We start from the raw sequence: 18,944 nt of genomic DNA on the forward strand, positions 1-18,944 counted from the left end.
TTCAACTTTACACGACCCCGTAGCTACTTTCTTTTTCTACTCTGTATTTCTAATGGTGCTGCTGTCTTTTTAAAATGACACCCCTTTTTTTGACATTTCGAAAAAGACTCAATAAATCTTAGGCCAAGTCACTCTGTATGTAAGCAGTGTGGTTCGCTACCCGAGAGGCAAAGGATTTAACTGACATTTTTAAATAGGTTCAATGAATGGGTTCATTGGGACTTTAATTACATTCACTCTTTAACCGAGAGTGTTGTTGGCAATGGAAGTGGATCTTGACAAGCCAATGTGCTCTTATGACACCCCACCCACATAGTACTGCTGTTATTCTGATTGCCCCTCTATCTACAAGCAGTATGGGCACACCAGTGAAATCACTAATGCTTAATTAGCAGATTAGAAGATCCAATTAGGAGATCTCCTCTGTCTCAAATCAAGCCTCTGTCAACACGCCCTATGAAATGAGATAGTTCACATCTCCAAATAAGGTGGATGTTTCTAAAATGACCACGCTTGATTGACAGTTGCATTCTCGGCTTAGCCCTTCGGACACCTTGTTTGATAAACCATCCTCGATGAACCATTCATAATTATATTCTGAAGTGACAGCACAGTACATAACCTCTAAACATAAAGTAGTACTCCAGCTTTTTCCCCATGATGTTTGGTGGCTCTGCTGGCTGTTCCGTTCTGAGATGAATGTTTCTTTTTCAGAATGTGCTGCAGCAACCAAGTAAAGCTACATTAAACCCTTTAATAACCCATTTGGCCTCATCAACACACTAAACAGCTTCACCAGTGATTTAAAAGATTCTGCAGGTTTTATTAGTGGTGCTGCTGCAGTATAGGAGCTAAACTGAAGGACAGCAGCTGAGTTCGCTTCTGACTCCCTAACCTTTTCTCTCAATGTATTTTTATTGTAGAATTATCTAATAAGAGCTTTTTTCCTGGTATCAAAACCATAGAAAGGAACAACCATCTCTGTGTTAATGGCTATCCTGTGTGGGAAATTTGAACACTGTTTTCAGTTGTAACCCCAGCAATATATATCTAATGGATCAGAGGCATTAGAAGAGAGAGACATGACACTCAAAGATTGTTTAATCGATAAGTAAACAAGAATTTTATAAAGGCAAACACTGCAATTGTTTCATCTGCACAGACAAAGAGCCAGCTGTGTTGGTGACAGCCATATGTCTCTGTTTTATGGCTGTTTGTTAAGATATGAGTAGGTGTACTTTATATTTCTTTGTTCTGCATATTTCTTTACTGACAAGTGGCCAGTTCGTTACAAGGCTAAGGCAGAAAGAGAAACTGAACTGGATAAGCAGAAGATGATGGATGGATGGATGGATGGATGGATGGATGGATGGATGGGTGGATGGATGGATGCTGCTGAAGCTGTAGCATTGTTTAAGCGGCACATATGTAGTAGAAGTATAAGTTGCAGGGAAATACAGGATTTAAACCTTATCTTGAGCACTGGCCCTCGAGGCATTACTATGACTGGATTTTTGATGAACTTTGGTTGACTTGAGAGCTGGCTCTTTAATATGATTTTATAAATGGCTGGGGTTGCTTTGGGATATTATTGTTTGTGGAAGTGCTTACTGTAACTATGCTTTTGTTTCTATCTTGTTTTGTAATTAATACAAAGTGCTGCAGCTACAGGGAATAGACTGTCACAATTCCCATTTTGATGTGGCTCTCAGATGCTATTTATTCATGACAGAAGTGACTTTTATGGAAAGGCAAAACTTGAAATTGTTTTGAATTTGCACTCCTTTGATTGCTAAAACAATGATCCGTGCAATTTAAAGTTTGACTTCCAATGTGAGATAATAACGCAAATGTACTGTATTTTACTGGGTGACAGTAATTGCTCATAAGTGATACTCACTGGTATGACATGCAAATTGCTTTGTATGGTATGACTGGGACTGAGTGCTTGCAGAAATTGACAGCACTTTAACACAGTTTTGGCTTGCAAACAGGCCTCATTAAAAGCAGAACATTTTTCTGCTTTTTTGGTTTGATTAAGACAGAAATTGTTGGCTTTGTCATTCTACCAAGAACTTAATGCTGCTGCGACTGTTATGATTCACGGATGAGTGGACTCAAATGCAGGACACTGGAGACTGAATAATTCAACAAAAAGCAAGTTTAATAGCTGATGAAAACATTCCTCAGGGTTGAGTAAAAGGAAAGGTATAAATCCAGAAGTCCAGGCATGCACAAAGAAGCAAAGGGAACAAGAAGAATCCACGTGACAAAACATGCTATCCAACACAGGGGAAGACAAGACTGTATAGCCAATCACAGGGGTAATTGGGGTTGGGGAAGCAGTTAAACAGAAAAGAAAATAATGAGGACAGGGCTGAAGATAGCCAAATAGGGAAAAACTAGAAGGTAAAACGAACCAAAACCCATTGTGCTGTGTCATAGCACAACCGAAATTACTGCAGATGTGTGCAATGAGCTTGCACTGTCATTGCTCTTGAAATGGTTGCTTTAAAGACAGACACCAGATCTTTGAGAACTCACAGTTTTTTGCCTTTTTGGCAACTTTAATGTATCAAGATGGCGATAAAACAGCAATTGGGTGGAGTTAGTCTGCTATCAGTTTGCAGCTGAATGGGATAAAGATGGCACACGATCTCTTTGTGATGATGCCGTGATTAACTTCTATTTGGAGATTAAGTATCGGAATTTCAGGAGCGGGACCACGCCTCCAAACACGCTCCTTTTGGTTCTCATCTATATAGGTTCCCTCAGTCCTACAAGTGGTCATTCCCGTTTATGTGCCCCACCCTCCCTTGCCTTTTCAATTCTTTATCTTCTTCAATTATCTTCTTCGCGGCCCGGTAGCCACTGCCAATCCCCTTCGAGGCCTTCCCCAAACTGCAGCTCAATTCATGTCCAAGCCATTCACCTTTACCTACTAAAAAGCTGTCAAACATAAAATCAGGACGTGGGCCAGGCTAGTGAAAGACACAGTCATTCACATGACACAGAATTAAACGTTACATTAACATAAATTTCTCAACAAAGTGGCACAATTACTGCAGGGTTGAAACTTAACTGCAAAATGGCATAGATGCTTGGAGACCTTGCTTTGATATAGCAATACTACCAGAATACAACTGTTTGGCAACTAGTTTTGTAAAGTCTCCTACTGCAAAAAAATCGCAGACAAGTTGCTCTTGTCGGCACAGACTGATTTATTCGGTATGGCCTGGGTTTAAATGAGATACTGCAAGACACACATATTAACAGAATGCCCGCTCTAATAAATTAAAGGCAGTGATGTTTTATAAGCCCAAATCTTCCTTCTAGTGCAAGACCACAGTTTACACATATCCCTCCTACAAGGAAAAAGACTTCATCTTATGCATGTAAATCCATAAGGCAGGGCTTATTATTCTAAATAGCAACATAATATTATGCAAAGACTTGTGGAGACTTTGATGTTCTCTGCCTTCCTTTCATCTTAAATTAATTTAAAGGAGGAAAGTTTGATATAGACAATCAGGACTGATCCTCTGCAACCGTCCGATCCACCTCCACCACCCTGACCACGCCGCACACACGTAATCTCCCCTCCCCGAAAGCCAAAGTCCACATTAACATCGTAATAGGAAAGTGTGTTAAAGCAAAGCTCTTGCAGCCTGACAAGAGCGAATTGGATGTCAGAAGGATTCCTGCTCAGTTTAATTGAATCTGCCCAGCACTAAAAAAGAAAATCTGAAGTCAAAATAACCTATTAGATCTATCAGGTAATGTTTTGTTGAGTTTGACAGGTAGCGCTGCGCTGCCCTCCCCACTCCCGACTCCATTCCTTCAGGTTGGGTAATGCAGGTGTGTAGGGATGGTATCCATGATGTTTCTCTCTCTGTTTCTGTTATTCGTTAATCAATTGCAGCCTGGCTCTTTCTGTTTTCTGGAGCTCACTCAGCAAATCCCCCGTGTAGAACTAGGCTGGAGAAGCATGTGGAGGGGTTTTTAGTGAGTTACTTCAGCTAATGGATGGTGGGGCTGAAGGTCTGCTCCATGTGTGAACTGAATGCTAAGAACTGGACGTTGTTCAGTTTCCAGGCTTCTGCAAATATTTTCAGTAAAAAAAGAAAGAAAGAAAGAAAGAAAAGAAAGCATTAGTGTGGAAATGAAGGTTGGTGTAATGGTATCAAAATAAGCTAAAAGCACGTAAATGTACCTGTACATGTATATTATGTTGAATACAAATGTGCTTCATGAATACACAATGAAGCCCAGGTCACATCTCAGTGCAGCGTTCAGCCATGTGAATCTTCTCTCCAGCAGCCGTTCACCTTCCTGGGGCATAATGTGGGGAAAGAAATGTCCTCATGCTTTGTCCCATGAAGGACCAATCACGTCGGCAAATGGATATTAACTTAGGGTTGTCATGGATCCCTACACATGATCAATAGCTTTCACACAGCATTGCAACCAAGGACTTTAGGGGACTGTTGCCCAGTCACAGATGTTTTTTGTGTTGTTTTTTAACCCAACTCCTGCTCTGAAACTTGATTAACTATCCCCACTGTGTTAATAATTTGTGAAAGTTTGTTTTGTTTAGGCACGGTTGCATACAAAAAAACATTTTAAAGACTTATTTTTCTAATCATGAAACCTCACAACGATACACAAGCCGTGGCGAGCAGATTCTTAATGAAAGGTACAATACTGAATAATTTCTCGTTTGGTATGACTATGGTTATTCTTAATCAATTCTTGATTGCAATCCAAACAGTTATTGTTGTGGCAATTTCGTACAGTGGTTATTAAAATGTCAGCAAGAGACAAAGGAGCCAGACTGAACTCAGGAAAAGAAAAAAGTCCTTCTTTGTCTTGTGGGAGAGCAACTATGGAGCAATCAAAACAACACAAATTGCACAGCGTAACGCGTGATGTGTGTCACTATATTAACCCTTTGGTTATAACCAAGTCCAACCCTGGCAATCAATTGTTCTTGCAAGTCTCTGTAATTAGCTAAAAATGAGTTAATAAATAGTTTTTAGAACTTTTTTATTCTATTTGTTATTTAAAATATAGGGTTATCACATATCGTGACCATGACTTCAGAGGTCTTACTATACATGCAGCGAAATTCTACTTAAGATAAAGAGCTCAGCATGCTAATGAAAAACAAACGACATAAAAGAGGCATTAAGATCACTAGTTAAAAACTGAAACTGCTGATGAGGTTTGGACACATAGTTTGAGTACAGTGAGGAAAAATTGTGGTATAATTGTGACTTTGGTGTTGTTAACATAGGATCGAAGCGTGGTATGTTGTATGTGTCACAAGCTAAACATGCATCCTGGCCCTGAACAGCTCACCTGTAAGAATCACATTTTACCATTTCTTATCCTGTCAATATCTAAACATATAGCTTACTGAGCCATATGTGTGTGTGATCGCTGAACGAATCAGTGTAGTAAGTTGATTTGGTCAAAAACTGAATTGGCTTCCTTGATTTTCCCTGCATTGAAGGGATTACACCCTTTTTGAGTACAGTTGTAAAGTTGAATAAATGTCAGTAAGTGTACACTAAGTATTAATATATATATATGTTAACCTGTGATTTTACAAAATGAACGATCTCTCCTTATTTGCAGCACCATTGTTGCTTTTCAGTAACAACTTTTTAATATTCTTCATAACTCTGTCTGTACTGTTCCTTCTTACTGAAGCTGGTCGGTCTTGATCGGTCCATTTAGAAGAAATGTCGAACGCGTCAAACGCCCCCCTTTTATGTGAGCGCGTGCAGAGCCTGAAGCAGAAAGCCTGCTTTAACAAAGGAAGTTGATAACCACCCTTGTGATACCCATTATGTCTGACTGAGCTAACACAAAGAAACACTTGCTATGTCAAACTTGCTTCTTAGTACACCCTCTGGACCTCCATATGATTACGAAAGGACCTGTGTCAACATGTTTTTCCATCAAAAAACACATACGTTAAATTTCTGCACAAGACTGCTGACATCTGTGTCTGCATGTGTTTATTTCTTCCACTGAGCTCGTTCAGGAAGAGTAAAGCAGTATTAAATTCATTTCTTTTGAAACACAAGAGCGACAGTCATGACAGTCAACCAGGCAGCTCTGGATTTACTGGAGTGTATGGGTTAAGTCCAAATCTTCGGTTTTGTTAAAGCAGTGCATCTTAGGCATTGCTGCTCCAAAGTTCCTCTATCTAAATGCCTTGTATTAAATATAATCTTCATTTCTATCACTTTAACTCTCAGACTGTGTGGTAGGGATTTGGTGGCTGATCGCTATTCTCTCAATGTCAGGAGAAGTTTTAGTAGCACTGTTTCTGATTTTGTTTTTTCTTCCCATTCAGATTCACGAGCCGGAGAAGGAGCACCCAGAACAGTGGACCATGCAGTTATCGGAGGAGTGGTGGCTGTGGTCGTGTTCGCTATGCTCTGTCTACTCATTGTCTTGGGACGCTACTTTGCAAGACACAAAGGTAGTAGATATAGGAAATGTCTAAAAACAAAGTTGCTAAATGTTTGAATGTTGATACAGTTGGGTCAACTGCTCATTAGCACAAATATCAAATCAGCCAATCAAATGGCTCAATACATTTATGCATTTAGGCATGGTCAAGATGACCCGTTGAAGCACAAACTGGACAGCAGAGCAATGTGCCAAACAGACTGGTCTGGTCTTCTAGTATTTTAGAAACTTCTTTATTGAGATGCCACACAACCATATCTAGGTTTACAGAGAATAGTCCAAAGGTGAGAAAAGAACCAGTGAGCATCAGTGCTCTGGGGGGGAATCTCATGTTGATGCGAGGCTGATAGGAAGGCAACAGTCAGTAAACTAACCTCAACTAATGCAGAAGAGCATCTCTGAATACAGATGGGCTAAAGTTGCACACCGGGACCACACCGGGCACAACTTCTGTCAGCTAAGAACAGCAAACTGAGGCTACAATTAACCTGGGCTCAAAAAACATGGACAATTGAAGATTCGAAAAATGCTATATAGTCCGATGAGTCTCTATTTCTGTTGCAACATTTGGATAAGAGATAACATATGCAGTAAATGACATGAAATTATGGATCTATCCTGCCTTGTATCAACAGTTCAGGCTTGACACACACTACCAGCGTGACCCGCCATCCCTTTATGACTATGGTGTGCCCGTGTTCTGATGGCTACTTCCGGCCATGCCACAAAGTTCAAATCATCTCAAACTGCTTTTCTTGAATGTGACAATGCATTCCCTGTACTCAAACGGCCTTAGTTTAATAGAGCACATTTGAAGGCTGGTTGTGCCTCTGGAGGTAGAGTGGGTCATCTAATGACCAGATGCCAAAGTGTCCTTGGGCAACCCTGAGTTGCTCCCGATGCGTTTATCTGGGTGTAAATTTGTGTGAATGTCAGATAGAAACCAGTGCTTGTTTGAACCTGTATCAATTGGTGAATAAGAACTGTATAAAACACTTTGAGTCCTCAAGTAGAGAGCGAAGCTGCTGTGTACGAACAAGTCTTGTTACTTTTTACCATTTACCTTTGGGATATGTTGGAACAGGAGAGTCACATAATAGATGCTCAGCTGTCAAATCTGAAGCAGCTGTATGATGCTATCATGTCAACATGGAGCAAAATCTCTGAGGAATGTTTCCGGCACCTTGTTGAATCAATGCCACGAAGAAGGCAGTTCTGACGGCAAAAGGGGGGGTCTAATCCACTATTAGCAAGGCATACCCAAAAGCTCCATATGATACATTTAAATTTTGTGTATCATTTTTAAGAAGTACCTGTTATTTCACAGCAGCTTTCCTTTTAAGCATTATCTGTCCCAGCAGGCAGTTTGTCAAGTGTAGCCTCTTTACTTTGTTTCTGCAAAAACGACTTATTACATCAATGGATGGTTGCTATCAAAATGATGGAAAGACAGCTATTAAGGCTATGGGTTACTGATGATGAGTAAAATTACATTTTTCATGCAGTCCTGCCGCATAGTATAACAAATCTTGTATGCCGTCCTCACAACAGAGAAATAATTAGAATCTATAACACATTTCACACTTTGATGTTTCTTATGCGGGGGGAAATGAATTGGGTACATTAACCACTTTAGAGAGGAAGTACAGTAAATGAGGCAAATTAAAAGTATAGAGGAAATGTGCTCTTATTTCAGTGGTGCTGAACTCTGAGTGGCTCCTCACATTTGTGTCTAGAAGCAACATGCAAGCTGCTTGCTGGTAGATCTTAGCGGTGCAGTGAAACTTTGAGGCAGTGAGGTTTGCAGTAGCTCCAGTGATTCGTACGACTGTTTCCCAGATCAACACACAAAAACAGCCTCTGTCTAGCTGACTCCGACTGACGTGACTTATTGACACCGAAGACCAGGCACACAGCCATGTGAAGCAGTCCCACTGTTGTGTTACCGAGTGCAGCAGTGCAGATTTTAAAGGATAACTCTAGTTTATTACAACTTGGTTGCTATTCTGTATATAATGTTTTCAGCCACTTTCGTCAGTAATAAAAGAATTGAAATCCATAATCCAATACTGAGATCTAGAGGTGCAGAAACATTGCTTAAAAAAAGAAGAAGAAAAAAGCGTTAGAGGGAGAAAGAAACAGGTGCAGTCAGACAATCAGAGAAGTCAGAAACAACCCCCCCAGGTTGGTCAAACTTATTTAGAGGAGAAAGCAACTTTGAAATTACTGTCCAAACATCCATTACACCTCACAGACCAACTTCCTCAACTTTGACCCACTGTGGAATTGGGACCTTTGTAAGGAAAAATAGGGGAAAATGGGTTCACTTCGGGCCTATTTTGTGCCCACTTCTCATAAAATGATTTGGACAGTCTTGCTAAACTTTTGGCATTTTACACCCTGCCAAATCATCCAGCTGTTCATGAGTCCTAACACATCTGTCTCTGCTGGTTCCAGATCTCAGCAGTTACTTTGGCTCATGCAGAGATATTGAAACTGACTGCCAAAACTATGAAATATAAGCTGTAATAAACTGGACGTATCCTTTAGTGTTCACTTTGGAATTATTGTCACAATGCTGCTTTCCTCTTAGGCGACTCGCAACATGTTTTCAATATAAAACAGCAATAAGATGCAAGTACAAATAAAAATTCAGGCCACTTTGACTAATTGTGTATATTATGAGAGGTAAACTGTTTACAAGGTAGAGTGCCTGGAGGCCAAGTATAAATATTCATGACGGAACAATAATAATAATCACGAGGAGGGAGGTTTTTGTTTGTTGTTTTTGGGGGGGGGTTGGTGTCATTTGGTGGCTACACCTATGCAGATGTGAGGCTGCAGCAGCCACTCAGAAAATATTTGAATTAGAACAGAAATATTGTCTCAGGCAACTTTTAACTACCTCTTTAAAAACTTTCCAATAATTACTCAACATCACACTTACCTGAAGGGACCCACAGCCCTGAGAGTAAGTGAAGCAGCAGATTTGTATTAACTGAAGATAAGGTTGGAGGACCACAAAAGTCTGATATTACTGTTCAAACTTCTGCCAAATTGAGACACATTAATAATTTTATGAAGTTATGATGTGGAATACAAATATATATATTCCACATCATAACTTCATAACTATATATATACTAGGGCTGCCACAAACAATTATTTTGATAGTCGACTAGTCACCGATTATTTTTGCGATTAGTCGACTAATCGGATCATGCATCCACTGGACGTAAAACGTACAGCTTATTGCACCAGCATGCATCTGCTCTTATATAACTATCATTAGCTTACAGCTTTAAGGTAAATGGTAAATGGACTGGTTCTTATATAGCGCTTTTCTACTCTGTCTGAGCACTCAAGGCGCTTTATACAACTAATTCATTCACCCAGTCACACAAGCACTTCTAAGCTCTTAAGTGCTGAGTATCTAACATTCATACACATTCACAGTCCGATGGATGCATCGGAGAGCAACATGGGGTTAGTATCTTGCCCAAGGATATTTGGCATGCAGACTGGAGCAGCCTGGGATCGAACCACCGACCTTCTGGTTAGTGGCTGCCAGAGCTACAGCCAGTGTGTGCTGTTTTAGTTAGTATGTGCTAACTAAAAATAAAGACAAGATGATAGTTTATTACATTTTAATGAAATTTGCAGATTGTTTCAGTGAAGTTTAATAAATTCAGCCGTCTGCTCCTTGCTATCTAAAATATAAAAGGACACCGGAGTATATTCTCGAGCATCTGATAGTCAGTTGTCTGCTTGACATTTATTCAGCTGTGTGAAAACTATAACTTTAATCTCAGCCAAACCGATTTACTCAGGAACAAATAAAATACTGAAAAAAGCCAAACAATAACATTTTTAAGTTATCTAAGTGACTTCTATATCATGTTTAACCTGATAGCGAAAGATGGCAGTGGGTTTGAAAATGATTTGCCGGGAGTCCGGTGTTCTCACCGGCTCTAGTGAGCCTTGAACCCGGCTAGCTATCGAGCTGGTGGGTAACAGACGTCTCCGAAAACGTCAGAGCGCTTTGGAAAATATGTGATGTCTCGATAAACCAAGCAGATATTTGAAGTTTACACAGTTACATTCTCACCTGAAAATATGTTAAACGTTTATTTTGTGACCCAGAAAGAATAATAAGAGTAATATTAAAACTAGCTGCCGCCATTGTTGGAAACTGAGCAGGGCCGCGCTATGAATTCTGGAATAGGTTGGGCCACAAAGTATACACCCGACCCATCCTTCAAATCTGGGGAAATGAAGGGCGCACTTGTCGGAGTCTTCAAATTTGGACAGTCTTCGTCGTGTCGCTGTAACGTAATCGGCCTACAAATGCAGGCACAGCCTGAATTTGGACACAGCTAGAAACTCCGTCATGCTAGCTAGTACGCAGTACGAGTTATTGTAACTGACTGTAAAAAGTCAGCACAACGAAAATAAACTCCACCTAAACTTGGCTTATATCTGACCCAGATAGACTGCAGGTCGCCTCGGGTCTCTCCTCCTCCTGCCTCCCCTTTCTCTCATCCACCTGCCTCTGTGGAAGCTCCGCCACAGCCACCACCAAACAACTAAGTTATTTTTACACACCGGCCAGCATCTGGCCAATCCACCACCTTTCAATGTTTACAAAAAAACTAAACAAAACATCGGCCCATAAAAATGAAAAATCAACATCGGCCGGTATGCTCGATGGCCAGTCCAGCTATGGTAAATGGCCTGTATTTATATAGCGCTTTACTAGTCCCTAAGGGCCCCAAAGCGCTTTACATATCCAGTCATCCACCCATTCACACACACATTCACACACTGGTGATGGCAAGCTACATTGTAGCCACAGCTGCCCTGGGGCGCACTGACAGAGGCGAGGCTGCCGGACACTGGCGCCACCGGGCCCTCTGACCACCACCAGTAGGCAACGGGTGAAGTGTCTTGCCCAAGGACACAACGACCGAGACTGTCCAAGCCGGGGCTCGAACCGGCAACCTTCCGATTACAAGCTACAGTTGTGCCATCAGTTAACCCCTGGCACGTGTGCCCAGGGTTGCTGATCCCTGGTCTAAAGCAACGTAAAGAAGAGTGGATCCAAAATTCCTTCCTGGCAATGTGAGAGGTGACAAAGTCATACAGAAATCAGTTACATCACGGTATTGTTGCTAACAGGTTGTTTTTGAAACTACTGAATCATGAGGTATACTTAGTTTTTCACACACTACTTCTGGATGTTGCCTCAATCTTTGTTAAATAAATGATGATGTTGTTCATCTGAGGTCAAGGTTACATTTGAATTAATTTAACACATGCTAAGGACTAGATGATATTTTGTTTACTGTGTTCTGATACGTAAAACCTTAGAACAGACAGGGTAAACGTTCTTTTTCAGGTCTGCATAATATTCTAGCCAGCCTTTTTTGCAGCACTCCAGCACCTTGTTTCTCTCTTTTCAGGCAGCATTTGTGCTTTTAATGTGGCACTACTGTCCCTCATTCTTCCTAAAATATTGTCATCATCGCCTCTACTTTGATAGGCTGTGAATAACTCTTGTAAATTAGGTTTGAAGTGGCTGGCTAGTCCCTTTTTGTGTGAACTTGACAAGGTTAATTTGAAGGTGTGAGCAACACTCTTCCTGACACTCAAGATCATTTTGAAACCCTGATTTTCATGTGCCAATCATAAAGGAAAGTGAGGGGAAACGCTGTGTAATCTGAATATCGCCGCTTGCTGGTGTTCGGTATATGTAAATGGCCACACAGTGAAGGATTTGCATAATTGGGTGCTGTGAGATGGAGAGCCACATTTTAATCTTTTGTATCATCTGAGCAGCAGGCTATTATCCAGTTCGTGACACTGTCCTCCATCCTGTCCTCCTCAGGTACCTACTTCACACATGAAGCCAAAGGAGCAGACGACGCAGCGGATGCAGATACAGCCATCATCAATGCCGAGGGTGGCCACACCAATTCTGATGAAAAGAAGGAGTACTACATCTAATCAGAACAGGACCCCTCACCTCCAATGTCCTGCTTGGGACACTGAAGGGTTTTTTGGGACGGGGAGAGGGGGAAAAGGTGGGGGTTGACAGAGGGGTTGGAATCGGTTCGGTGGAGGGGTAGAAGAGACACGGGATTTTAAAGAAAGGCCTGGTTTTAAGCCGTTGTCTAGTCTAGTCTGCAGATGTAGATGGAATGTTGTGTGTGTTTAAAAAAAGAAAAAATCAAAAAAGGATAAAAAATGTTAGGGTCTGGGGTTTTCAGTATACAGGGATGGGTGGGAGGGTGTGCCAGAAATCACTGTAGAGAGCTTCACCATTCAACACCTCCCTAACTGCTGGTACAAATTTTATTTAGTTCAACCATTTGCAGAAAATTCTGTGCCTTGTTCGAAATCTTTTGGTTCTACCCATATTTTGCATTTGTGTTGATCGTCGTTTGCATAACCTCGTTGCTCCCCTTTTCCCGTTTCATCTTCCCACCTCGTAATTATCAGTGTGCTGTTGGCTTTTGTATGAGGGTAAAATTACACAGCCACTTTATTAATGTCTCTTAATGTGTCTGCACAAACGGATCCTCTCCTGCATAACAAAAACTCTTTCCAGTATACTGTGATTTGTCTCAAGCCATTACTTTCTTCTCTTTCTCCCTGAAGTTTTGACAGCTCTAAAAATGCATGGAACGCGTTACATATCATTGTACAAAGGACATAAAAGAGAAACAGGTTTGTAGTACTGGACCACACACACGACACCACAGAAAGAAACGCGACTAAAACAGAGGCACAGAGGCTAATGTAAAAGGATGTTCCCATTTCAACAGGCCGGTTCAGTTTGAAAATTCATATTTAAAAACCTCGGTTTTGTTTTTGCAGAGCAGATATACTTCTGTATTACTGTCTTTTAAGGCATTACATTCCTTAGTGAAAAGAAGCAGTGCATTATTTTTTCCTCACTGCATTGCCATTTCATTATTTTTGATTTCTTCCTCTGCTCTGTGTTATTTTTCTTCCATTTGCTGAATGGAAGGCCTGTCTTCCCACCGGCTTTTATTGAGTTGTAATGTTGGTTTTCAATTGATTTCCATCTGCTCTCACCCTAGAATATTTTTTATTATAAATGAGAAAGTAAGAAAATGTAAATTGTCCTAAAATTGTTTTGACACATCCTCAGTCAAGATGCCTCTGTAATAAAAGACTGTTGGAAAAAAATATTTGGTGTTAATATTTGCCAATCAGCAGCTGACATTGCTGGTGTAGTGTACGCCATACAACAAGTTTTCCAAGTAGAGAACCAGCCTTAATATAACTCCAAACTGAAGCCCATTCAAAGTTAAGTTACATCTAATCGGTACATAGCTACACGATACATAGCAGTCAAGGTCCTCCCATTAGCAGGTTCACGTTATCTCATTGACACACAGTCCAATGTAAATCAAGCCAATGGCATCACAACTGTATTGTACACTAATCCTTACTAAGAAATATTTTTTACAACTTACTAGAATTACAATGGAGTACCTTTGTGGATTTTACTGTATCACGTTCATTGTCAGTTTTGTCAAACTGTAAAATATGGAAGTGTTATGGAAAGTACATGTCTTCGAAGTAGAGTGTTCTGAGAGACAAACCATTCACAGCCATTCACCACCATACACTATATGGACAAAAGTATCTTTGAGTGCAGGTGTTTTGGGTCGCCACAGCTGTAGAAAATCAAGCACCGAGCCGTGCGGTCTACTTTTACGAACATTTGTGACGGGATGGGTTCTTCTAAGGAGCTCACTGAATTCTAACGTGGTACTGTAACAATGTGCCACCAGTGCAACAAGTCAGTTTGTGAAATTTCTTCCCTTCTAGGTATTCCACATCTAATCTAAGTGAAACCACAGGACCTTAGCCATACAGTTATAGAGCTCCAGCCCTCCTCTGGCATTAACATCAGCACAAATCTGTGTGCCAGGAGCTTCATGGCATTAAGAAGCTCCTTTAGGTGTAATGGATAGGTGACCAAGTACTTTTGTCCATGTAATGTACGTAATTTTGCTCAAATTCATTCATTTTTGAACACCAAAATATTAATTTTGCATGTATGCTCATGCTAGAACCCGTTGTTTTTGCTTCTCTATCATGGTTTATGTACAACCTGCCAAAAGCCAATGAGAATCTGTTTCGCTATGTCAGTTTGGGAGCACTGAGGACACCAGAAGTAATTAATTGTTCATACGATGACATATTACACACGTTGTGGTCCTTGGTGTTAATCCATGGTTTGCATTATTGCTCTGGCTTTTCAACATGGCAATGTGGGTTTACCAGTGACATTGTTTCTCATTATTATGTGTTCGCACAGCAAGCAACACGCTTAATGAATCCTTTCTCCATGTGACAGCTGTGGGTGGATAAAGCTGGAGGTTTCAGATGCCGTGTACAATTTCAAGAGTTTGAAACACTGAAAGCATATTTATTTCGTGGCTTTTTTCTGTTGTGATATTACATCACACTTCAAAGATTTGTCAAAGTTAGCATGTGCCCAACATCAGCAGCAGCAGTTTTATTTTTTTAAAGTGAAGTTGGTCTAATGTTGAAAAACTAGTGTCAAGAGGACAAACTAAATCATATTAGTCAAGGAAAAGGTGGCAGTTTGATTTCTAGTGTTTATTTACCATCCACATACTGTTAATTTCAGCTCAAAATCTGAATTACTAATGTTTGCTTGTTTATTGATATACATTATTTGTTGTTGTTTATTAAATGGGACACCTGTGGAATTGGAACAGTTAAGCTTTGCATTAAATCCATTTTCAAGAAATTTGAAAAGTAATGGCAGTGCATCGTAAGCGTAAGATGATGCTTGATTTCTGAATTACGCTTCTAAATAAAATGAATGCAATCTGTTTAAAAATCTCAAATCTTAAACCTGCTTTACCTTTCCCTTGTTTTGTAATGAGATGGAAATGTGTTTCAAAATGACTTTGAAACACTTTGGTCAGACTTTGCCCCCCTTTGCAAGTTGCTAACTGTTAAAATTACTTTCTAATTTGAATAGGAAAAAATGTTTTTTAAGCTTCATAAAATGGATTCTTTGAGAGAAACCAATAAGATGTTGGAATAAATAAATCAAGACACTGAAAACCACTTTTCCATTTCATCACTGTTTGGCGCATTTATGGATTCTTTGGCACTTAATGGTGTTGCTTGCCATGTGTACACTCACTATGATTTAACACTGTGTTGCTATGTTAAAGCATTTGATTGGATTTTGTTAACGCGCAGCTCGTATTGCGACACATTACCAATGTGATAGCTTTAATATTTCATGGTCATGCATGAAGACAACATTCAGCCTTTCCATGTTGAGATTTGGGGTGGCTCTTAGACATAGCTCTTGTGAAATCCACAGCGCAAATTACACTTTCTTGACCATCTGTGCATTTAAAAACGTTTAAGTTTTGGGGCGGGGTGATTTTAGAGCACAGCAAGTGGAACGGGGGGAGCTGTGGATACGTTATTTTTAGTTTTGGATGTGGTAGTTGTAGATAGGATTTACAGGAGAGACGATGTGGACAAAAATCAAAGATGTTGTGTCCAACTCTCTCCATCTGTTTCTTGTTAAAACTTCAGTTCATTTTCATTAGTTCTGGACTCACAAAGTAATTTTATCACAAAGTTAACACTGTATGCTGACGACACTGTTTTGTGTTTGTTAAATGGACGGGTGGGGGTGGGGTGGGGAACTGATTAGGTAAATGTTTCACGGTCTGGTGTCTGATTTAACTATTGATTGACTTGTTATTGTTGCTTTATGAATCACAGAGCAGATGTCACTTTCATCTGTAAGACTGATATTGTGTGATTTGTATTTTCCAGTGAGCACTATTTCGCTTCAGTGACATGTGGCAGCTTTGATTTAAATCAGACTTCAAAATATGTACTTGCCAATAAAGGAATAGAACTGAATATTGTCTTCTCCCTAAGGCTGATACGTTAATATTTTATTTGTGAATATTAAACTTTTTGCAGATTGGAATGCCAGGAGTGTTTTACGTTATAAAAATATTTTTTTGTTCTCCCAAATTTCCAATATAAGAAAGTGAAAAAAATATATTTAAGTACGCTTAATTATTCCGAATCTTAGGTGCATAACAGAACGATAAGGTTATTGTACATATCATTTTATTTTCCATTATTCCCAGTGAAGTTTTAAAAAACGTTGACTATGGTCTTATCTTACAGTGCAACTGAAGTCGTTTTCTTCCCATTAAATTCTTTTGCTAGTGTCCTGTCTCAGGTTCATGCCTTGCTGACTGATGTGACTGCATCTCAGGTAGAATGCAAAATTTAGGCCCCACCTATCAATGACATGAAAGCAAGTACAATACATCATTAAATACAATTAAGTACAAAACAGAAGTTTAGGTCCCAAAGCAAAAAGGGTGAGATAAATTTGCTTCTATGTTGTACATGTTTTATGTATTTTTCTTAATATTTGGTGCACTGTAAAAGATGTGTTAAGTATTGCTTTGTGTTAACATAGGTACTAAAGAGTACAATGTTTATTGGAATGAAGCAGGATCAGAAACTTGTTGTGGCTGTACTTCTGTCAATTTCAACGCACCACCACCTTTTGATTCCCAAAAAGTTTTCTTTCACCATTCTTTTCAGATTGATTATTTTTGTCTCTCTGCTGTACTTGGGAAATGTTAATGTGTATTAATGGAGAAGAGGAGTTCCACATTCCCATACACATTTTGTATTGGTTCATAAATAGACATTTTTACAAAACAATGAAGAGTTCTTGTCTTAATAAAAGAGAAAAGATATAAATGTCCAAAATAATCAGTGTTGGCATTGTTTTTTTTTAATAGGCTTTAGGTGAATTATTAAATGTAAAATGCTATACGTATAATATGGGCGCAGAGCAATACATACAGTAATATTTACTTTGGAATTAAACAACAACAACTGTCCACCCTAGCATCTTCTTTGTCTTCCCCAATAGACACAAACACAGATTTTTACAACTGTTTAAGTGAAGGGTCTCAGTCATCCAGGTCGTCGAAGTCTAAGGAGCTTGAAAAGAAAAGCACCTGGACTTCTTTAAGTTTCCTTGAAGACGTTTCACCTCTCATCCGAGAAGCTTCTTCAGTTCTAAGAGCAATTCGGGTTCACCAGAAGCTTGGCTCGTGTGGGTCAAGATTCAGCAGGCATGTCCTGATTTAAAACCAAATTGCCTGAGGATAGAAGCTCCTATTGAGCCTCTCTGTTTTTGCCCAGATGGTGCTGAACCTTCTGCCTGATTGCATAAGTTGTAACAGGTTTTTGATGGGATAGGACAGGCCCTTCAATATCTGAGCTGCTCTGGACCAGCATCTCCTGGTGTAAATGTCCTGCAGGGAGGGGAGAGCAGCCCTGCTGTAGCGTTCTGCTGTACGGAAAGTCCTGAGGATCACTGAAAGGACCCTGAAATTCCTCAGTTGTCTGAGATAGTACAGGTGCCGACTGACCTTTTTGGACTGGACCTGAATGTGGGCAGACCATGTCAGGTCTGAGGAGATACTTGAAGGACTGCACCCTCTCCACTGGAGCTCCATTGATGACAATGGGCTTGTAGTCTCTGTGCTTACTCCTTCTGAAGTCCACCACCAGCTCCTTGGTCTTGCCAACGTTGCCGACGTAGGTAGAGGATCCATGACCCTCTTGGGGACACTCCCATAGGGCTTAAAATCTGGGACTCTCCACCAATCGCTCTTAGAACTAAAGAAGCTTCTCGGATGAGAGGTGAAACCTCTTTAAGGAAACCTAAAGAAGTCCTTTCCAAGCTCCTTAGACTGTTCCTGCAGATGAACCACATTATTTTTGTGTTCCTGAATGTGATTTTTCATATATCACGTACTGATTCATGACAATGCAAACAAAATTGACATTTTGCACTTTTAAAAGACAAACACCCCTGCATTGATTGCTTTAGTTGCTCTCTGAGTTGTAGTGAATCTTGAAAAACAGCAATGCAACCAGAATTGGAGTATGTTTGCCTTGAAAATAAAAGTTGTGCCTTACCGCTATAACAAAATTGTGTCAAAAGATGCAACTTTTGTTTTGCATCATACCTTCATGGTTTTACTACTCCATTAGCATTTGCAGATAACTTGGCATCTTCCATGCAAAGTATGGGCACCTGTGACAAAGGACTATACCACTTCAGCTAGTCACAGCAATACACACAAGCTGAGGTCTTCCTAAGTCCTTAGCCTGCGTGACTGAGGACTTGGGGAGCACAGGTTGTGTCTTCCTGAGCACAAATTTCCCACAATTATTATTGTGTTTCTGGTTATGATTTTTAATCTGCCCGGTCTCATATGCTCTGATTTATGTCAGTGTACACAAAATAAATGTTTACCACTTGTGAAAAGCAGAAACTCTATATTTGGACTTGAGGGGTTGCACCTAAGCTT

General features: G+C 40.1%; 1 protein-coding gene across 1 annotated transcript in view; it reads left to right on the forward strand.

Annotated features, from left to right (window-relative positions):
* Positions 1-12,492, forward strand: part of cadm1a (cell adhesion molecule 1a) — a 485,577-nt gene extending 473,085 nt beyond the window's left edge. Inside the window, exons 11-12 of the mRNA XM_085364061.1 lie at positions 6,368-6,496; positions 12,374-12,492. Coding sequence (XP_085220187.1) covers positions 6,368-6,496; positions 12,374-12,492 — 248 coding nt within the window. The remainder of the gene's footprint in view (positions 1-6,367; positions 6,497-12,373) is intronic.
* Positions 12,493-18,944: the final 6,452 nt, after the last annotated feature.

The sequence above is a fragment of the Diplotaxodon limnothrissa genome, linkage group LG10 (genome assembly GCF_057381915.1).
Source record: "Diplotaxodon limnothrissa isolate DT_005_m linkage group LG10, D_limnothrissa_male_GT1.1, whole genome shotgun sequence".
Lineage (NCBI taxonomy): Eukaryota > Metazoa > Chordata > Actinopteri > Cichliformes > Cichlidae > Diplotaxodon > Diplotaxodon limnothrissa.